This window comes from Lolium rigidum, chromosome 6, assembly GCF_022539505.1.
Source record: "Lolium rigidum isolate FL_2022 chromosome 6, APGP_CSIRO_Lrig_0.1, whole genome shotgun sequence".
NCBI lineage: Eukaryota > Viridiplantae > Streptophyta > Magnoliopsida > Poales > Poaceae > Lolium > Lolium rigidum.
Window position 1 is genome coordinate 215,885,747 of NC_061513.1, and position 17,382 is coordinate 215,903,128.

The 17,382-nt window shown below is 42.5% G+C and overlaps 1 protein-coding gene across 2 annotated transcripts; it reads left to right on the top strand.

Moving 5' to 3' along the window:
- Nucleotides 1-10,863: 10,863 nt before the first annotated feature.
- Nucleotides 10,864-14,834, top strand: LOC124666108. 2 transcript variants are annotated; one of them, XM_047203461.1, is made up of 8 exons: nt 10,864-11,074; nt 11,702-11,821; nt 11,985-12,110; nt 12,306-12,398; nt 12,831-13,085; nt 13,969-14,074; nt 14,166-14,373; nt 14,456-14,834. In XM_047203461.1, exons 1-8 carry the CDS (start codon nt 10,929-10,931, stop codon nt 14,584-14,586), a joined length of 1,185 nt encoding a protein of 394 aa, XP_047059417.1. In that variant the 5' UTR covers nt 10,864-10,928; the 3' UTR covers nt 14,587-14,834. The 2 variants fall into 2 exon arrangements, with proteins under 2 accessions (XP_047059417.1, XP_047059418.1); XM_047203462.1 differs by having other exon boundaries at nt 14,461-14,834.
- The last annotated feature ends 2,548 nt before the right edge of the window (nt 14,835-17,382 follow it).

Here is a 17,382-nt window from a genome sequence, read left to right on the forward strand (position 1 = left end):
TGAACTCCATTACAAGCCATGGTAGTATGTTCTGTAGTACAAAAACGAGGTGGAAGTTCATGAGATTCTAAGCCAACTGAAAACACAGGACAAGCTCCTTTTCCAGGATTAGATACATTTGGTGAAGAAATAAAAGGGGAAATAGGAGTATTCTCTTGCCTCCTTAACACTATTATCGCATGTACCTTTCAGAGACACAGGTCCATCGACCCGACCATGGCGCGCGTCCTTATAAACAACATGCACTATGAATCCTGAAGCGAATCAAGAGCAGTTGGAGTCGCGGCAGGTAGCATAACCTGATTTTCTGGCAAACCAGTCACCTCTTCCACCTCTGCTGCACTGGTTGCCAGGAAAACATCTGGTTTCTCTGCCAAGCTACCCCGCGGCAGATAAAATCTATGTTTTTTCTTCCGTGTCAATAGAAGGCTGAGTAGAACCACTTGAAACCCCTCCTTGACTTGCGGACGAGCAACCATCAAAAGCCGAGCAGGAACCTCATGAAACATTAGCTCATTGCAAGACACCCCATATGTAACATCAAGCTGGTTTAGGCATCGACAACAAAGGACAATCATTAGACTCATGCGTAGTCAACTCACAGGTACATGCGAGAGGACAGGCTGCATAAGCATCCGCGAAATTCCCAAACTCACCACACTTTAAACATTGCATCTTGTCAATCTTTTTTTGAGCACGAGCCGACAAAGACATCCCGGAAATCTCCTCCATTTGTTGCTTTCCGGGCACGGTTTCAGTACCTCCCGAGATGGTAGAGGCCACCACACCGAGCAACCCCGGACGCCTGAGGATTGGCACCCGACCCATGGGACTTAGCACCCAAGCCCTGAGAGATGGTATCCAGTTGGGATCCGTCAAAATTGTTGAATCTACGCTGAAACCGGTTGGTGTTATTGTTGTATCTACCAGCCCCTCGGTAATTGTTGTTGTAGTTTCGATTCCACTGCCTGTGATTGTTATAAGGATGCGGTCTATAGCAACCTCGATTGTGAGAACCGAAAGTATTGCCAAAACTATTATTACTATCATAGTATCCCTCCACGGAAACCACCAAAGCTTTGATCCTCAAAACCCTCGTATCTTCTGTCACTAAAACAATCAGCTTGACCTCGAACCACACCCGGCGGCAAAACGAGATGACTGACCTTGTTGGGACATATTTACTCCTCCCACTGTTGAACCCACGGCCCCCTCGGAAGAGCTGGCTGAAGCAGGGGCACCATTCGGGGCATTGCCCACCACAACATGTCCACTAGGAGCACCAGCCATGGTGCGACCCGGAGTAGATCGAGGTGGAATTGGCTAGCGCATAGGAGCAGACACCGGCGCAACACTACGAGGTTGAACGGGAATCTGTCCCGCCATGAGAGGTAAAACCCTAGCCGCCAAAGGACGTGAGACCGAGGGTATCGCACCACTATGACGTGGAACTCGTTGGAGATATGCCCAAGAGGCAATAAGAAAGTGGTTATTATATATCTTTGTGTTTATGATAAATGTTTATATACCATGCTATAATTGTGTTAACCGAAACATTGATACATGTGTGTTATGTAAACAACAAGGAGTCCCTAGTAAGCCTCTTGAATAACTAGCTTGTTGATTAATAGATGATCATCGTTTCATGATCATGAACATTGGATGTTATTAATAACAAGGTTATGTCATTATGTGAATGATGTAACAGACACACCCAATTAAGCGTAGCATACGATCACGTCATTAAGTTCATTTGCTATAAGATTTCGATACATAGTTACCTAGTCCTTTAGACCATGAGATCATGTAAATCACTTATGCCGGAAGAGTACTTTGATTACATCAAATGCCACTGCGTAAATGGGTGGTTATAAAGGTGGGATTAGGTATCCGAAAAGTATGAGTTGAGGCATATGGATCAACGAGTGGGATTTGTCCATCCCGATGACGGATAGATATACTCTGGGCCCTCTCGGTGGAATGTCGTCTAATTAGCTTGCAAGCATATGAATGGTTCATAAGAGACCATATACCACGGTACGAGTAAAGAGTACTTGTCAGAGACGAGGTTGAACTAGGTATCGTGATACCGATGATCAAACCTCGGACAAGTAAAATATCGCGTGACAAAGGGAATCGGTATCATATGTAAATGGTTCAATCGATCACTAAGTCATCGTTGAATATGTGGGAGCCACTATGGATCTCCAGATCCCGCTATTGGTTATTGGTCGGAGAGAAGTCTCAACCATGTCCGCATAGTTCGCGAACCGTAGGGTGACACACTTAAGGTTTGATGTCGTTTAAGTAGATATGGAATATGGAATGGAGTTCGAAGTTTTGTTCGGAGTCTCGGATGGGATCCAGGACATCACGAGGAGTTCCGGAATGGTCCGGAGAATAAGATTCATATATAGAAAGTCATTTTATAAGTTTGAAAATGATCTGGTGCATTTATGGAAGGTTCTAGAAGGTTCTAGAAAAGTCCGGAAGAAATCACCATGGAAGGAGGACTCCCGGAGGGACTCCACTAGCATGGCCGGCCAACCCTAAGGGGAGGAGTCTGATGTCTACGCACGCTTCTATTCCTGTAGACAGTGTTGGGCCTCCAAGAGCAGAGGTTTGTAGAACAGCAGCAAGTTTCCCTTAAGTGGATCACCCAAGGTTTATCGAACTCAGGGAGGTAGAGATCAAAGATATTCCTCTCAAGCAATCCTGCAATTAAGATACAAGAAGTCTCTTGTGTCCCCAACACACCTAATACACTTGTCAGATGTATAGGTGCACTAGTTCGGCGAAGAGATATTAAAACGCAGATGGTATAGATGGTGGTAAACGGTAATTGCGATCGGAAGTAAATATTGCAGGAAGTAAAGATGCGATGAAAACGATAGAATAAGCGATGTTTGCGGTATTTGGAAACAAGGCCTAGGGATCCTACTTTCACTAGTGGCCACTCTCAACATTGCAATCATAATTGAATATAAATATAAGCACTTCATCATACTACTCTCCTGTTGGATAAAGAACTCAAATTCATTGGGCAAGTGTGCAAAAGCACACCTCAAAGGCGTATTCCCAAGTACTAATAAACACTCCACACTGTCACCGTGAGCATTCTGCTTCTGCCTACTTTTGAAATCATTTTACGACGAGCCAATTGGGATGGTTAGTTGGTTAGCTCTTTGTTCGAATTAGCTAAATAATCTGTGGTATTCCTGTCAAAATAGAGAGTGAAATAACTTGCATTTTCAGTAATATTCATCATTGCTACAAGATCCAGTCTGATCTAACTTCTCTTCTTTGCATGTAGTTTTGAGTGGATGTGAATCATCAAATGAATAATTAGTAGATGCTAAAAGGGAAGGGACGTTTAGGTATGTGTGCTCTATGAATTTAGGACTATTATATAATGTGAAACATATTATGGAGTTACGTATATCTGCAAACATAGGATGCCAAAATTTAGTACACAGTCAAAGTGAGTGGTCGGATCGATAAAATAATCTCTTATATGTGTCTGCTTGGAAATCCACCTACTAATTAAATCATCAACTACTTGATAGAAGAAACAGGGAATTGAGAATAAACCAAAAGTAATCTGTCCTTTTGTTTTCATCCATTTAAGTTGTATGGTGATACAATTCAGACTGTAGTTTTAGGTTCTTCCACTTTTTTAGACATATATATTTTATTCATGTTTGTTGGGCAATACACAAATCTGAACATACAACTTCCTATGTGAAACACAACATAGGGTATAGTATCTTTGTTACTTAAGCGGAAGGGATTGAGGAGGCATTTATGGAGGATCTACAAGGTGGAAATAATGGAGTGGTCACTGTTAGAGATATATTCCACGGATAGTCTAGGATAGAGATAGGACTCTTGTGTCTTGTCTTGCACTCCAAGATGATCCATGTATGCCTATATATACTCGCCCATGAGGCTCAATAATACATCCATCATATTCCGCATATCTCTCTATCCTTCTACACCGTGCGCCTCTACTCCAACCTCGACATCGACCACGGCATATCCTCGCGCGGCTACCCCGACCAAGGTTGCAACACCCACGCTCTCGGCTCCCTCGACATCGGCACAAGGGCTACCACCTCGCCTGCGCCTCACCAGCTTCCTCTACAGTCCAAGCATCCGCGACGCGACATCGTCCACGACGCTCCCGCTACGACTGCAGGGGGTGTCAGCCTTCTGGGGTCCACTTCGGTTTATCTTCAGTCTGACCGTCCACGTCGTTCTTGTTGTTCACGACGCTCCCGCTACGACTCGCGGGGAGTGTTAGAGATATATTCCGTGTACGTATAAACGGATAGTCTAGGATAGAGATAGGACTCTTGTGTCTTGTCTTGCACTCCAAGATGATCCCTGTACGCCTATATATACTCGCCCATGAGGCTCAATAATACATCCATCATATTCCGCATATCTCTCTATCCTTCTACAGTCACGCAATACAAGGCCTGAATTATCAATTGTGACGCCCTTGAACATGTCACTGGATTAGAAAGGTTTATGTTTCCCCACTCTTTGTATTCTGTTAGAAATGGTGATCTAGACTATGTTTGGAAAATCCGGAGCATGATAATTGTATGTACTTGCTGTTATGTTTTGGCTATTGGGTGCGCTAGACTTAAAATCCAAGTGATGCGCTCAATGCATTGGGGGACGCCCCAGGTTTTGTTCAGATATTAGGTGTTTGTTTTTGGTTCAGATGTCAAGTTTGTACGCATCATCTATGCCCCAGGGAGTACTAAAATATCATCTGCATGCAGTACAACATGACCAAAAGGCATATAACTTGCACGAAAAAATAAACCGACAAACATAAAAAAATTGCGCAACAACGCACGCTAGGTTCTTTGTGTTGTTGAATTGAGCTCAATACAACTGATGATTACCATATGGGAAAACTAGATATTACCAAGGACAAGCAACTGCTATGTTAGGAGCCAAAGGTCTTTCTTAAGGAAGGTCTTCCATTCATACTGACAGATCTTGGATGAGTAAACAAAGTAAAGTACTCTAGATGATGCTGGAAAGATAGGCAAAGGTTCTTTGATGCTGCAAAGTATGTTTGTATACATGATAAAATTAGGAGAATTGTTTATAATTTATTTTCATCTTGATGCGAGTGGAATTAGGAGAAGGAACAACAGTCACGCTGCAAAACCTAAATGCTATTAGCAGAGAACGGCGCGGCAGAGCGTGCTAGGTCCATCTAGTAGAGGTCCAAAGGAGGCACCACACTCTGTTCACGACTCGCCGCCGGCCAGTCTATGTAGAAGGAAGAAATCTTCGATACCCAATACCTTAGATGTTATTTCCATTTTTTAAGGGTTTGTCCTACTTAATATATGGTATTGGACTTTTCAGGGGAAGTAAAAAATATTTTTTACATATATGCTTTGTGCAAATATATATAAGTGGTTTCAGTCTCTAGTCTCCAAATTTATTCATGTGCAATATGTAGAAAAAGAGAAGGCCACCCAACACCATTAGACTAGTCATAGTGGAAAGTAACATATAGTAGTATCATGCATATGATACTATACTAGCTAGTCTATGTTACTACATTTATAGTGCATAGTAACTTAGAAGCAGTATCATGCATGAGTGTATTAATTAGCTTGTAGACTTATTTTACCTTGAAAAGTGTGATGTTATGGTAACATAGCTAATTACCACAACCATTTCTTTCTTCATTTAATATCATGACATATCATCAATTTGACTAGTTGGCAATGCATGTAGCTCTTTGTTACTACCTTAGTTACTTCCACTATGAGTAGTCTTAAAGCAATTGTTCGCCGTATTGATTTGTCTACTTTTATTTTGATCACAAATTAACGGATAAATTGATATCCTATACTAACCATATTTTTACCCAAGAAGTTTTTGCATTTAGCCCCCTCAAAGATGTATTTAGAAAAACTAGCCCTTAATAGAACATATGCGCAAAAATGACCTTGTGATATGCTCTGAACAGGTCGATGATGGCGTGTAACTCACACGTTCGTTGGGAACCCCAAGAGGAAGGTATGATGCACACAGCAGCAAGTTTTCCCTCAGAAAGAAACCAAGGTTTATCGAACCAGGAGGAGCCAAGAAGCACGTTGAAGGTTGATGGCAGCGGGATGTAGTGCGGCGCAACACCAGGGATTCCGGCGCCAACGTGGAACCTGCACAACACAACCAAAGTACTTTGCCCCAACGAAACAGTGAGGTTGTCAATCTCACCGGCTTGCTGTAACAAAGGATTAGATGTATAGTGTGGATGATGAATGTTTGCAGAGAACAGTAGAACAAGTATTGTAGTAGATTGTATTTCAAATGTAAAGAATGGACCGGGGTCCACAGTTCACTAGAGGTGTCTCTCCCATAAGATAAATAGCATGTTGGGTGAACAAATTACAGTCGAGCAATTGACAAATAGAGAGGGCATGACCATGCACATACATGATATGATGAGTATTGTGAGATTTAATTGGGCATTACGACAAAGTACATAGACTGCTATCCAGCATGCATCTATGCCTAAAAAGTCCACCTTCAGGTTATCATCCGAACCCCTTCCAGTATTAAGTTGCAAACAACAGACAATTACATTAAGTATGATGCGTAATGTAATCAATAACTACATCCTTAGACATAGCATCAATGTTTTATCCCTAGTGGCAACATCACATCCACAACCTTAGAACTTTCTGTCACATCGTCCCAGATTTAATGGAGGCATGAACCCACTATCGAGCATAAATACTCCCTCTTGGAGTTAAGAGAAAAAACTTGGCCAGAGCCTCTACTAATAACGGAGAGCATGCAAGATCATAAACAACACATAGGTAATAGATTGATAATCAACATAACATAGTATTCTCTATCCATCGGATCCCGACAAACACAACATATAGAATTACAGATAGATGATCTTGATCATGTTAGGCAGCTCACAAGATCCGACAATGAAGCACATAAGGAGAAGACAACCATCTAGCTATTGCTATGGACCCATAGTCCAGGGGTGAACTACTCACTCATCACTCCGGAGGCGACCATGGCGGTGAAGAGTCCTCCGGGAGATGATTCCCCTCTCCGGCAGGGTGCCGGAGGCGATCTCCTGAATCCCCCGAGATGGGATTGGCGGCGGCGTCTCAGTAAGGTTTTCCGTATCGTGGCTCTCGGTACTGGGGGTTTCGCGACGAAGACCTTAAGTAGGCGGAAGGGCGGAGTAGGAGGGGTCACGGGGGCCCCACACAGCAGGGCCGCGCGGGCCCCTCTCGGGCCGCGCCGCCCTAGTGTGGCGGCGCCCCGTGGCCCCACTTCGTCTTCCCTTCGGTCTTCTGGAAGCTTCGTGGCAAAATAGGACCCTGGGCGTTGATTTCGTCCAATTCCGAGAATATTTCTTTACTAGGATTTCTGAAACCAAAAACAGCAGAAAACAGCAACTGGCTCTTCGGCATCTCGTTAGTAGGTTAGTGCCGGAAAATGCATAAATACGACATATAATGTGTATAAAACATGTAGATATCATCAATAATGTGGCATGGAACATAAGAAATTATCGATACGTCGGAGACGTATCAGTCGACAAGCAACAAGTTAACTGACGCACGAATACTAACCTTTTGTGGCACTAGGATGTGATTGTGCCCGTCGCGAACCTAGGACGCGACATGTGCCACATGTCGCAGGTTGATGTTTTCAGTGTCAATAGGCCCATGCATGCATATTCTTTTTGAGGGGGTTAGTTTTGCCAAATGTAACATATATGTGGCTAGAAGGGGAAAGGTCCTTACACAATGTACATTTATGTAAAAAAATACTCCTCCGATCCTTACTTGACGCTAACATGAATGTATCTAAAACTAAAATATATCTAGATATCTATATTCGGAGGGAGTAGTAAGTTTTGGTAGTGTGTAACTATGGATTTTTTTCAACGTATTTGTGGTCCCCTAGGTGCACAAAATCCACATTTGGGTGGAACCCCGTTGTTACAAGCTCTCATTACTTCGGAAATTCAATTCAGCTCTTGGGTGCATATGCTCCCTCCACCCAAAAAATCTATTTCTAGTTGCCAAAAAATTCTAACAAAAATTTCACATGTACATCTCGACAATCCATGTCCGTTCGTGCAGTTTCGTGAAAAACCGATGTTTTTTGTGGTTGATGCAAAAAAGACAAAATAAGTCTCACAAAAAGCCTTATTTTTAGCACTAAATTTTGTCTTTTTATACAACCGTAACGAAAAGTTGAATTTTCATGCAAAGACTTTGTGCGGACCTAGCATGTGAAGATGTACACGTGAACTTTTCGCTTGAAATTTTTTGACATTTCAAAATATATCAAAGTTGCTGTTCAAACTAAAGGGAGCGTACCCACCCAAGAGCTAAAACATCACTCCCTCATTATTTTCACTATTTTAATGTATAAGTTATTTTCTTCCGCTCTTAATAACACCGTTTTGGCAATGGTTTCTCCAAAAAAAGTTCAACTAAACTTTTCGAACAAATGCTAATAGCAACTACAACAACCGCTTAAGGTACTTGATCTAAAATTTGTTTTCGTAAGCTTTTATAATGTGATGATGCATACAAGTCACATTAGTACATAAGTTTTGTAAGAAGGAAAAATAGGAGTATGGGTGCTTTTATTTTTTACACTATGTTCAATCGAAACCCACAGCTTAGTTTTTTTTTGTCCGAGTAAGAAGAGCATCCCACCGGCAGCCCCAAAGCCCCTCCCCCGCCATGTATTACCCGCAAGTCCCTGATCCTACCATGCTCGGGCAGGGGCTGCGCAATAACACCGTTGTCTGCCCGCAACTTCTACGTCATGTCGCCCTTCATCGCCGAGTCTCGTCGACGGTTATGGTTGCGTTGCCGCTTCTAGGACATGTCCAGGAGTCCGCCGCCGTGTACCGCATCTCCCCATCGACGCGGTCATAGGACTGACCTCACTTGTATTGGTTGTCATGCGCATGTCTGTACCATGCGCTCACCGGCCAGGTGCACTACCCCGCAGCCACCACACACACAAGGTGTTCAACGATTTGGCTAGCTGAGTTCTGTTACGTCCTTTTCATCGGTAAATTTAGATAGCGTTCTTTTATTTGATTACCTCGTTGTGTCATGTGTAGAAATAGATAGCATTGTCAAAATGATGGTATAACAATTGATGCAAGAGGGGGCTGGGGCCTATGCCGAGGCCGCGGCCAAAAGCAAAAAAAAAAAAAAAAAAAAAGAGCAGCTCATGTGCATCACTGATTTTTTTTTCTATGAGTGAGGATGCAACCTCCTGGCATAAGTTTATGTTTTAAATTATGCAAAAAAAAAAATTGAAAGGCGTTGTATATTACTCATCATAGAACAAGGTTCATACAATCAGTTGTACAGAGTTCGGACACATCGGCCAGAACCCTCCCATGCACCAGACCTTTACAAAGCGTTTGTCTACCAATTTTTGCCGGTTCATGCGCCAAAGAATTTGCTTCCGTGTTGACATGAGCAATAGTGATTGACCTACTATCAGGCTTTAGCATGTTGAACTCCCATCCCAGAATGCTGGCCTCCGACCTGTAGACTCCCCCTGGCTCAAAAATTTTAAGGAGAGATAATCTGTTTTAACTTTTATGTTTCCCTGAGTGTGCTGAACCGCAATCTTTAGACCAGGCCAACGCCTCGCAGCATTCAGCAGAAGTGGCACGGCGAATAAAATCCTAGGTGGAGAAAATTATTTCACCCCTATCATTTCTGGCGACCGCACCCCACTAACCATCCAGAGAGTTTTCGGAGAAAGAAGCGTTGACGTTTACCTTAACCTCCCCTATCTCGGTGGTATCCAAAGATGTTGCTTCCCATTTTGTTCTTCCATGTTTTCTCTAGTTCTTTGAGTGTGCATTGGTCCTTTTCCCTTCCTGTTGGCCTCAGCTTGCCCTCCATCAATCCTAAACATGGTGTTTAGGTAATTATCAAGATATCTAGCAGAGTGTTTTATGCTAGCATCACCTTTTCCGAAGATCTGGTCATTGCGGTGGTGCCATGCTCTCCACCAAAGAAACATAACTATTGCTCTAGATTTCTCATTTAGTTTGTCTAGAAGAACCAAAACCCAATCTTCTCCAGATCTTGTCATTTCCTCCTCAGTAGGTAAATCCCAAAGATGTCTCATTTCATACCTTAGCGTTCTTGCAGTCGTGCATTCCATAAGTTCATGATAACCATCATCTTCTTTCATTCCACATAAATGACAAGTTGGAATTTGATTTGGAATTCGGTGACATCTATTTTTCTGGACAACCAAAGACTCTGTGGCAAGTTTCCAGGTGAAGGTTTTTAATTTTGGAGGAACATTTGATGTCCAAACTGTATTCCAAAGCGTGCGGTTACTATTGGTGCTTTGACTTGAGTTTGTATTAATTGCGAGCTTTTCGTTTAGTGCTAATTATGCAATATGGTCGTATTGTAGTCTCCATTTATATTTGTTTTCTTTATTTTACTCCAATTACAAAAAAATATGCGAGGTTTATTTTGATGACGAATGTGTGGGCAGCCGGTCTCAAATCCGCGGCGGTGTGTGCCGGCGTCCCCAAGGCGCTTGTCCGGCGGAGTTGCCCGACGCGGGCGCCGGTGGGATGTTCTAAGGACTTATTTTTTTATTGAAGTCCAAAATTTAGTTCTTTTTCGAAATCACTGACCAAATTCGGCCGGAACCTTTCAGCCCACTCGTTCCAGTACAATGCCACCGGGATTCGCAAAAAAAAAAAAAAAAAAAGTACAATGCCACCGGACTTGGTGCGGGTTTGTTAAAAAAAAAAAGACTTGGTGCGGGTCAGCAAGAGAGAGACACAGAGACCGACCCGACCAAAATTCCCCATAGGTTTCCTCTCGCGGCCGGCTTCCGCCACCATGGACGGCGATGGCCATCTCGATTCCGAAAGATGGCTTGATTTCCCCCCTCGTGGTGTGCGCGGTTTCGCCGTCGGCGGTCAGCCCGTCTCGTGGTTAGCGAGACGCAAGTCACGCATCCGTAGAAAGACTTCCCGCAAAACTGGGTGAGCTTTCGCCACTTCTCCATCAATTTCACAGCCCGTTCCGCAATTCTTTAGGGTAATAAGAAACTTTGCTGGGAATTGAATGTACATCCACAAATTGCAGGTGTTTTTATAGCTCGAGCGATATGGTTCTAGTTGAAAAATGCTAGATTGCTAGTGTATTCTGTATCAGCTTGATGAATTATTATATTCGTTCTTTATCGAAATGAAAGTTTACAGAGAAAGGCAAAAGCAGACCTTTTGAAATTGGACAGCATTCCAGATTTCCAATTCTTTTGCTTTGGAGAGATATATGCACTTGCACAGTGCTACTTAACAATAATTCATTAAATGTGTATAGCACAACCTTCTGGGAGGTGGTGTTTTCCGGACAACTTATGTGCCAATATAGAATGTCTAGATGTACATGCAGAATTTAATTTCAATTTTTTTGACATTTTGAATTGTGTTTTCACACAATAGGTTCATATACAGTTATGCACCCGTGACCCAAATTGCATCTCCCAACCTTCTGCTATATATTTGCCTTTACAAGTGAACTAAAGGATGTACCTCGAAATCCACTTTAAACCATGAGCAGGAGGGAAGCCTTTGTCTTGTTGTAACTTCAAATCTTAACCTCAACAGGTCATCTAGAACTCCAGTAGCTGGAACCACAACTCGTGTTCGACAGAGTGTTCTATATTCAAATCTTCCTAGGCGATCTGGAGGCAGACGAGGACGAGAATTATCACAAGAATTACTACCGTAAGTCATCTGGGTTATTTCAGGTGTTGTATGTCTGCCTATTCCACCAGAAGTTCAAATCATATTTGTTTCGGCTATTATTTGCACTGGTCTTCTCACAGAGGAAATAGTATGTCCTAAATATCTGACCATGAATATTGACTGATAAACATGTTCCGATCAGGGTTGAGGAGCATGCTGGTGAGGTTAGCAGCAGTGACAGTGAGAGCTCTACACCTGAAGTTCTGCCAGAACTCAAGGCGCTAGGGCTGACTGGCACGCCTCCTAAATTCGAGATATCACCCTGTTGGTATGGCCATAAGCCCATAACTATTTCTGATTAACCCAGTTAGGGTTTGTTGAAATGGATACTTGCTATTACCGATAGTATTCTTTCATATGCTCTTCACATCATGCATAGTTTAAGACAGTTCATACCAAAACAAATTGCTAGGTAGGTAATCATCAATATAACCTCTTATTGTGTTGATATCTGTTGCTCTAGGTCAAACTATTGTGCTGACGATGCTAGCGGCAGCGAGAGTGACTCTGAAATTGTTGAGGAGAGCAAGCCCAAAGAAGAATCAGATCTTGATATGTACGTATGATTTTGCTGTCTGATGGTCTTGACTTGTATTCTATTGTTTGTAACTTTTAAGTCTTAAATGCATTTAAATAAATAATGCAAGATGTCCCAAAGCGCTAAAACTTTACCTGTTTATACATGCCTCATATAACCAAAATTGGAAAGCATCAGCCCAGCATGCCAAAAGTGTGGTGTGGGGACCACCAAATGTATGCGACATAAACGATACTGTTGACATCCTAATTTGTGGGTTGAGTGTTTTCACTCTGTACCTAGTTAGATATAGTCATAAAGCACAAAATTATTCACCACGACCAGAGTGTTTCGGTTCATTTACAGTAATTGTGCTTTGTATTACTTCAGATGGATAAATTCACTAGCTCAAAAGTATTTAGCCTTTGATTTATTTCGTACTTTTAACCATACGTGCATGCATTTCTTTAGAGAGGAGGAGCGGCGAGAACTGGAGAAGTACTTTGAAGAGAATACATGCAGCACTTTCCGTGAAACGTGTGTTATGCTTCGTGACATTGAGCGTGCCAGACTAGCCGCCAAGAAGGATAAAATGTCAGCTGCTCGGCGTGCCGATATCATTGCCCGAGCTCCCTACTTCCTTGAGGAGCGACAGAAACTTCAGGCAAGGGAACAAGCTTCAAGGGAGGAAGCGGCCATGCAGATTTTGCTACGTCGACAACCAAGGTGAATTTTATCTCCTGCAATTCTTATTGTGTTAGCAATCCTCTCTTTTACTGATAACTGGCACTACTTTAATCTTCTCTAAGCATTTTATTCTGTGTCGCTAAAAATTTAGCTTGAATGCATGATCATGCATAAGATGGAAAATTTAGGTTTCTTATAAGGACTTTCAGTAATTTAATGTTTGGTCTGCATAGAATAAAAGTCACATTGTGGGCCTTGTCAGGCCAATTCATTAGTTCCTAAACCCTGAAACTGCACAGTCATGCCACTAAAGTTGTTTGGAAGCTTAAACAACATGAAGCTGGGTCTGACCACTGACGTTGCCTGTTGACCAATGCCAGCATTACCTAACTATAACCCCTCATAATATGCAGAGTTATAAATTTTCAATTGCCCATGCTAAACATTGATATTACCCCTGTATCTTACTGTTAGTTTTTGGAATAAGAAGTATTTATCATTTGTGTTCCTTATTTAGCAAAATGGAAGAAAGCATATTGATAGTATTTAGGCATTGTCTATCCTCTAGAGCGTAGTGTCTTTCCATATTCAATTTCTAAGATGCTGACAGGGGTCACCGGTCACGGGTTCAATTTCTAAGATGCTGACAGGGGTCACAGGCCCATACGAGTATATGATTGACACAAAATTTCTAAGCGAGCAGTACCTATGCCACACATAGGTGTTTTCAACCCCATAGCATACATATATCTAGTTAATTCACTCTCCTTTCGGTGTTGTGTGGTTCTTATCACGTGCATGTAGGTTTTGAAAGCTTCATTAATCACTGAACATGTTGTCGTCAACTCACCATATTCTGGCTTCTACTAGCTCTACCTTGTGCTTCTTCAGAAACTACATTTTAATTTGGTTGTGCGTACAGGCGGGGAGTTTCTGACAAAGAGATTATTCAAAATGCGAGGAAATGGATGAGTAAGGAGGTGATGGTGGCTTTCGAAGAATACAAAAAAAGAAGTCCCACTCTCGCGGTAAGTAAAAGCTTGCTATTTTTGTATTTTTTAAACAACAAGGAAGTGACCAATTAACTTGTTACTAACAAGGATCTCTATTTGGCTTTAGGGACATGACTGCCAACTAGTGGAACTTGGCCACCAATGTTTCAATGTGGAAAATTATTGCAATGTTTTCCACCACTTCAACTTCAAAGTGAAGATTGAGAACCCTATCACAAGTGTTTCCCGAGTGTCAGTATTTTTTGCTGAATTAAGAGAGATGTTTGGGCAAAAATATTATTTCTGCTCTCCTCTGGAATCAGACAGTGAAAATGGTACTAATCCTTGTCTTTATGAATCAAACAGTGAAATATTCCTAGTTCTCTTATAAGAGTCTTCCTGGTTAACTTCTTTCAGGCCAGTGTTCTGCTTGCAGTAGCCAAGGAATGGAGGTTCTGCAACATCCAGCCACAGGTGGATATTTCAGGGGCTCGACAGGTTCCGCATTCCCTTACATGTACATGGAAGATGATGTCTATAACGATTAGCGGGGTTGTTGAATCTTTATTCAGAGTTGGGTGTGGTTGGTGCATGCGAGCCAAGTAGTCCAGGCAGCAGATGCAATAATCTACAGGGTGATTTATTTTCACCTGTTGAACTAGTAGTACCTTTTGTTGTTGCTGTTCTGTGTCTGTGATACTGACATGCTGGTTTTGTTTATGTAGTGAGCATTTTCTTTGTATACAAATCTGTAACCATGATCAATATTTCTGGTAATGGAACTAGTTCAGTAGTACACTCCAACAGAATACACAACGAGATTCTTTGTGCTAATGGACAACACCTGTTCTGAAAGAAAAGAAAAAAAACTAATAACCCAGGCTTCAATTGCTCGGATTTGAAAGAAAAACAGCAGTTTTTTTTGGTCGCTCAATTAGATCAAGCGAGCAATTGCAGCTAAGGAACCATCTGCATAGTAAGCTAACGCAAATGAATCGTTCTCTTCTTGTCCATCTCGCTCATCTCCTTCTCCCGCAAATTCCTAGAACCGCGCCGCAACTGCTGTGCCTTCCAAGATCCCGGCCACCCATGAATTGAGGTCAACGATGCAGCTTTATCGTTCCTCAAACTTCTCCATTTCAATTTTCAAATTCGTTCCCAATCAAATAGCCATTTGGGAATTGGGATTAGATCGAGAAAGGTAAAGGTGTGCTCGCGGCTTGCCCTTTCCATCGCTCCTCAATCCACTCTTAACTAGTTCTTCTATCGAATTTAATATGCTTTACTATGCACTTTTTAGGTGATTGTCTAATATTACTTTTCTTGCACTTTTTAGGTGATTGCTGCTCTCTGGTTCTTTCTGAAATAGGAAATTGCGGTGGCTTGATCGAGACAAGTAATTACTAGGTCCTGTCATTTTAGAGCCAAAAGTTAGTATGCGCTTTCATTTTCAGTGTAAAAAGATTATGAATTTCTACTACTATGTACTCAATAATAATTTTTTTTTTGACATAATGTACTCAATAATAATATATTCAGTTTCTTTAGCTTGAAATATAGTGTTTTAATAATTTATGCGAATAGGCCCCTTGCTGTCATTTTGCACCTGGGCCCTGTATAAGTATGGGAGTCTGAAGTCTGAACTGACTCTTCTAGTTACCACCTGCTGGCTGCTGCCTCTTCTAGTTACCTCGATGGCTTTGAGTATCGACCACACCGACCGCTTCGACGAGTCTGGCCTGACTCATATGATGCCCACCGATGGTTCTTCTGCGATGAAGATTGACTAGTAAAAATGCCCGTGCGTTGCACCGGGAAAACACAATAAGCAAACAATTGGGCAATGCTTTCAAAAAGATATTTTTACATTGCCTTTTATATGTGAACCTGTGTATTAGTAGCATCTCCATTGCCTCCATATTTATCTCCCGTGAGTTCCATAATTTAAAAATGCTACAACGTTATGTAGTAATTTTTTTAGAAGTGTATCTAATATGCACAGTTCAAAGTTAGTATAGAGAGCATTGGTTGTCTTCGAAAAACATGGGAGAAGATAAAATGCAAATTAATCATTGTCCTGCCTACAATTGATAGCTGATCAACCTAATTTAGGAAAAGAATAATAGCACAAGTTTTATCAGCTTCAAGTGTAATTTCAAATACTACACGTGTCATAGGTTCCCAAACCATACAGGATAGCAAGAAAAGAACATGCTTAATAAAAAAAAAGCAAGCTATTGGGTACTGTAGAATAGGCCTCATCTGATGGATATTGCCAAGCTTGATATATCGTGTTTGCATAGAAGCTGTGAGCACCTCCTCGTTGAATCACACCAACAACACACTATCAATGATTGTGTTGATCCGGTACATACCAAGAGTATTCCTCACGTTGTCACAACTCACAAGAATTGCCTGGGCTGGGGCTGCTTACGAGCGAAAATTCTTGCCTGCAAGCTGCTTCTCTACACGTCGAAAGTGAGGATCAGGTCTCACTGTCCGAGTCCATCCTTTGAAACACTTGCAGTGCTAGCTACTTTGAGCAGAACACCTGTACAACGCAGCAAACGAGATGACCCGATCAATCGACCATGGTTGGATCTTGTGACATGGTGTTACGACCTCGCTTACAGATCCTCACAGAGAAGTGCAAGTTTGGAAGTACAACGGTATTTGAAGGGGAAATTACATTTGATTCAACTAATTCCTCATTTCTGTTCGAGTTCCTTCTCCCGTTCTTCCTCCTCTTTTATTCCCCTTCCAAGCCAGTCCCGCACGACATCTTCTCTTCGTCCAGTTGGGCTTCAGCCAACTGGCGTTTCTGCCTCTTCTTGGCCCGTTTGCTTCCAGGCCGGTGCTGGGCCGTGACATGCCCCACCCCTTGAGAGCTGGCTTGCCCCCAAGCCAGTGCATTGGGAAACATTGCTTGCAGAGCAAATGCATCCTCCCAGGTCGTCGCTGGTGGCGTCGACGTGTCCCAGGTCACGTGAACTTGAGGAATGGCCACCCCACCACGCTGGATCGATCTTGCCGAAAGTATCTCGAGTGGCTGCAACATGTTGGTAGTGTCCAAAAGAATCACAGAACTCAGATCACTTACTTGGTGTGTACGAGGCAGGTGACGTTTGAGCTGAGAAACGTGCACCACATCATGGATACGGCTTCCAGTGGGTAGCTCCAGCTTGTAAGCAACTTCGCCCACCCGACGGAGCACTTTGTAGGGCCCGTAGAACTTGAAAGCTAACTTCTAGGTGCTGCGACGCGCGATCGAAGTCTGGACATAAGGTTGAAGACGGAGGTAAACAGAGTCGCCCACCAGGAAGGTGCGCTCCGTTCGGTGCTTG

What these genes read in the sequence shown, in the direction of transcription:
- LOC124666108 (XM_047203461.1), top strand. Translation starts at nt 10,929, where the DNA reads ATGGACGGCGATGGCCATCTCGATTCCGAAAGATGGCTTGATTTCCCC. An exon ending in TTATCACAAGAATTACTACC is followed by an intron (nt 11,822 to 11,984) that starts GTAAGTCATCTG and finishes TGTTCCGATCAG; the next exon opens with GGTTGAGGAGCATGCTGGTG. An exon ending in GGAATCAGACAGTGAAAATG is followed by an intron (nt 14,374 to 14,455) that starts GTACTAATCCTT and finishes AACTTCTTTCAG; the next exon opens with GCCAGTGTTCTGCTTGCAGT.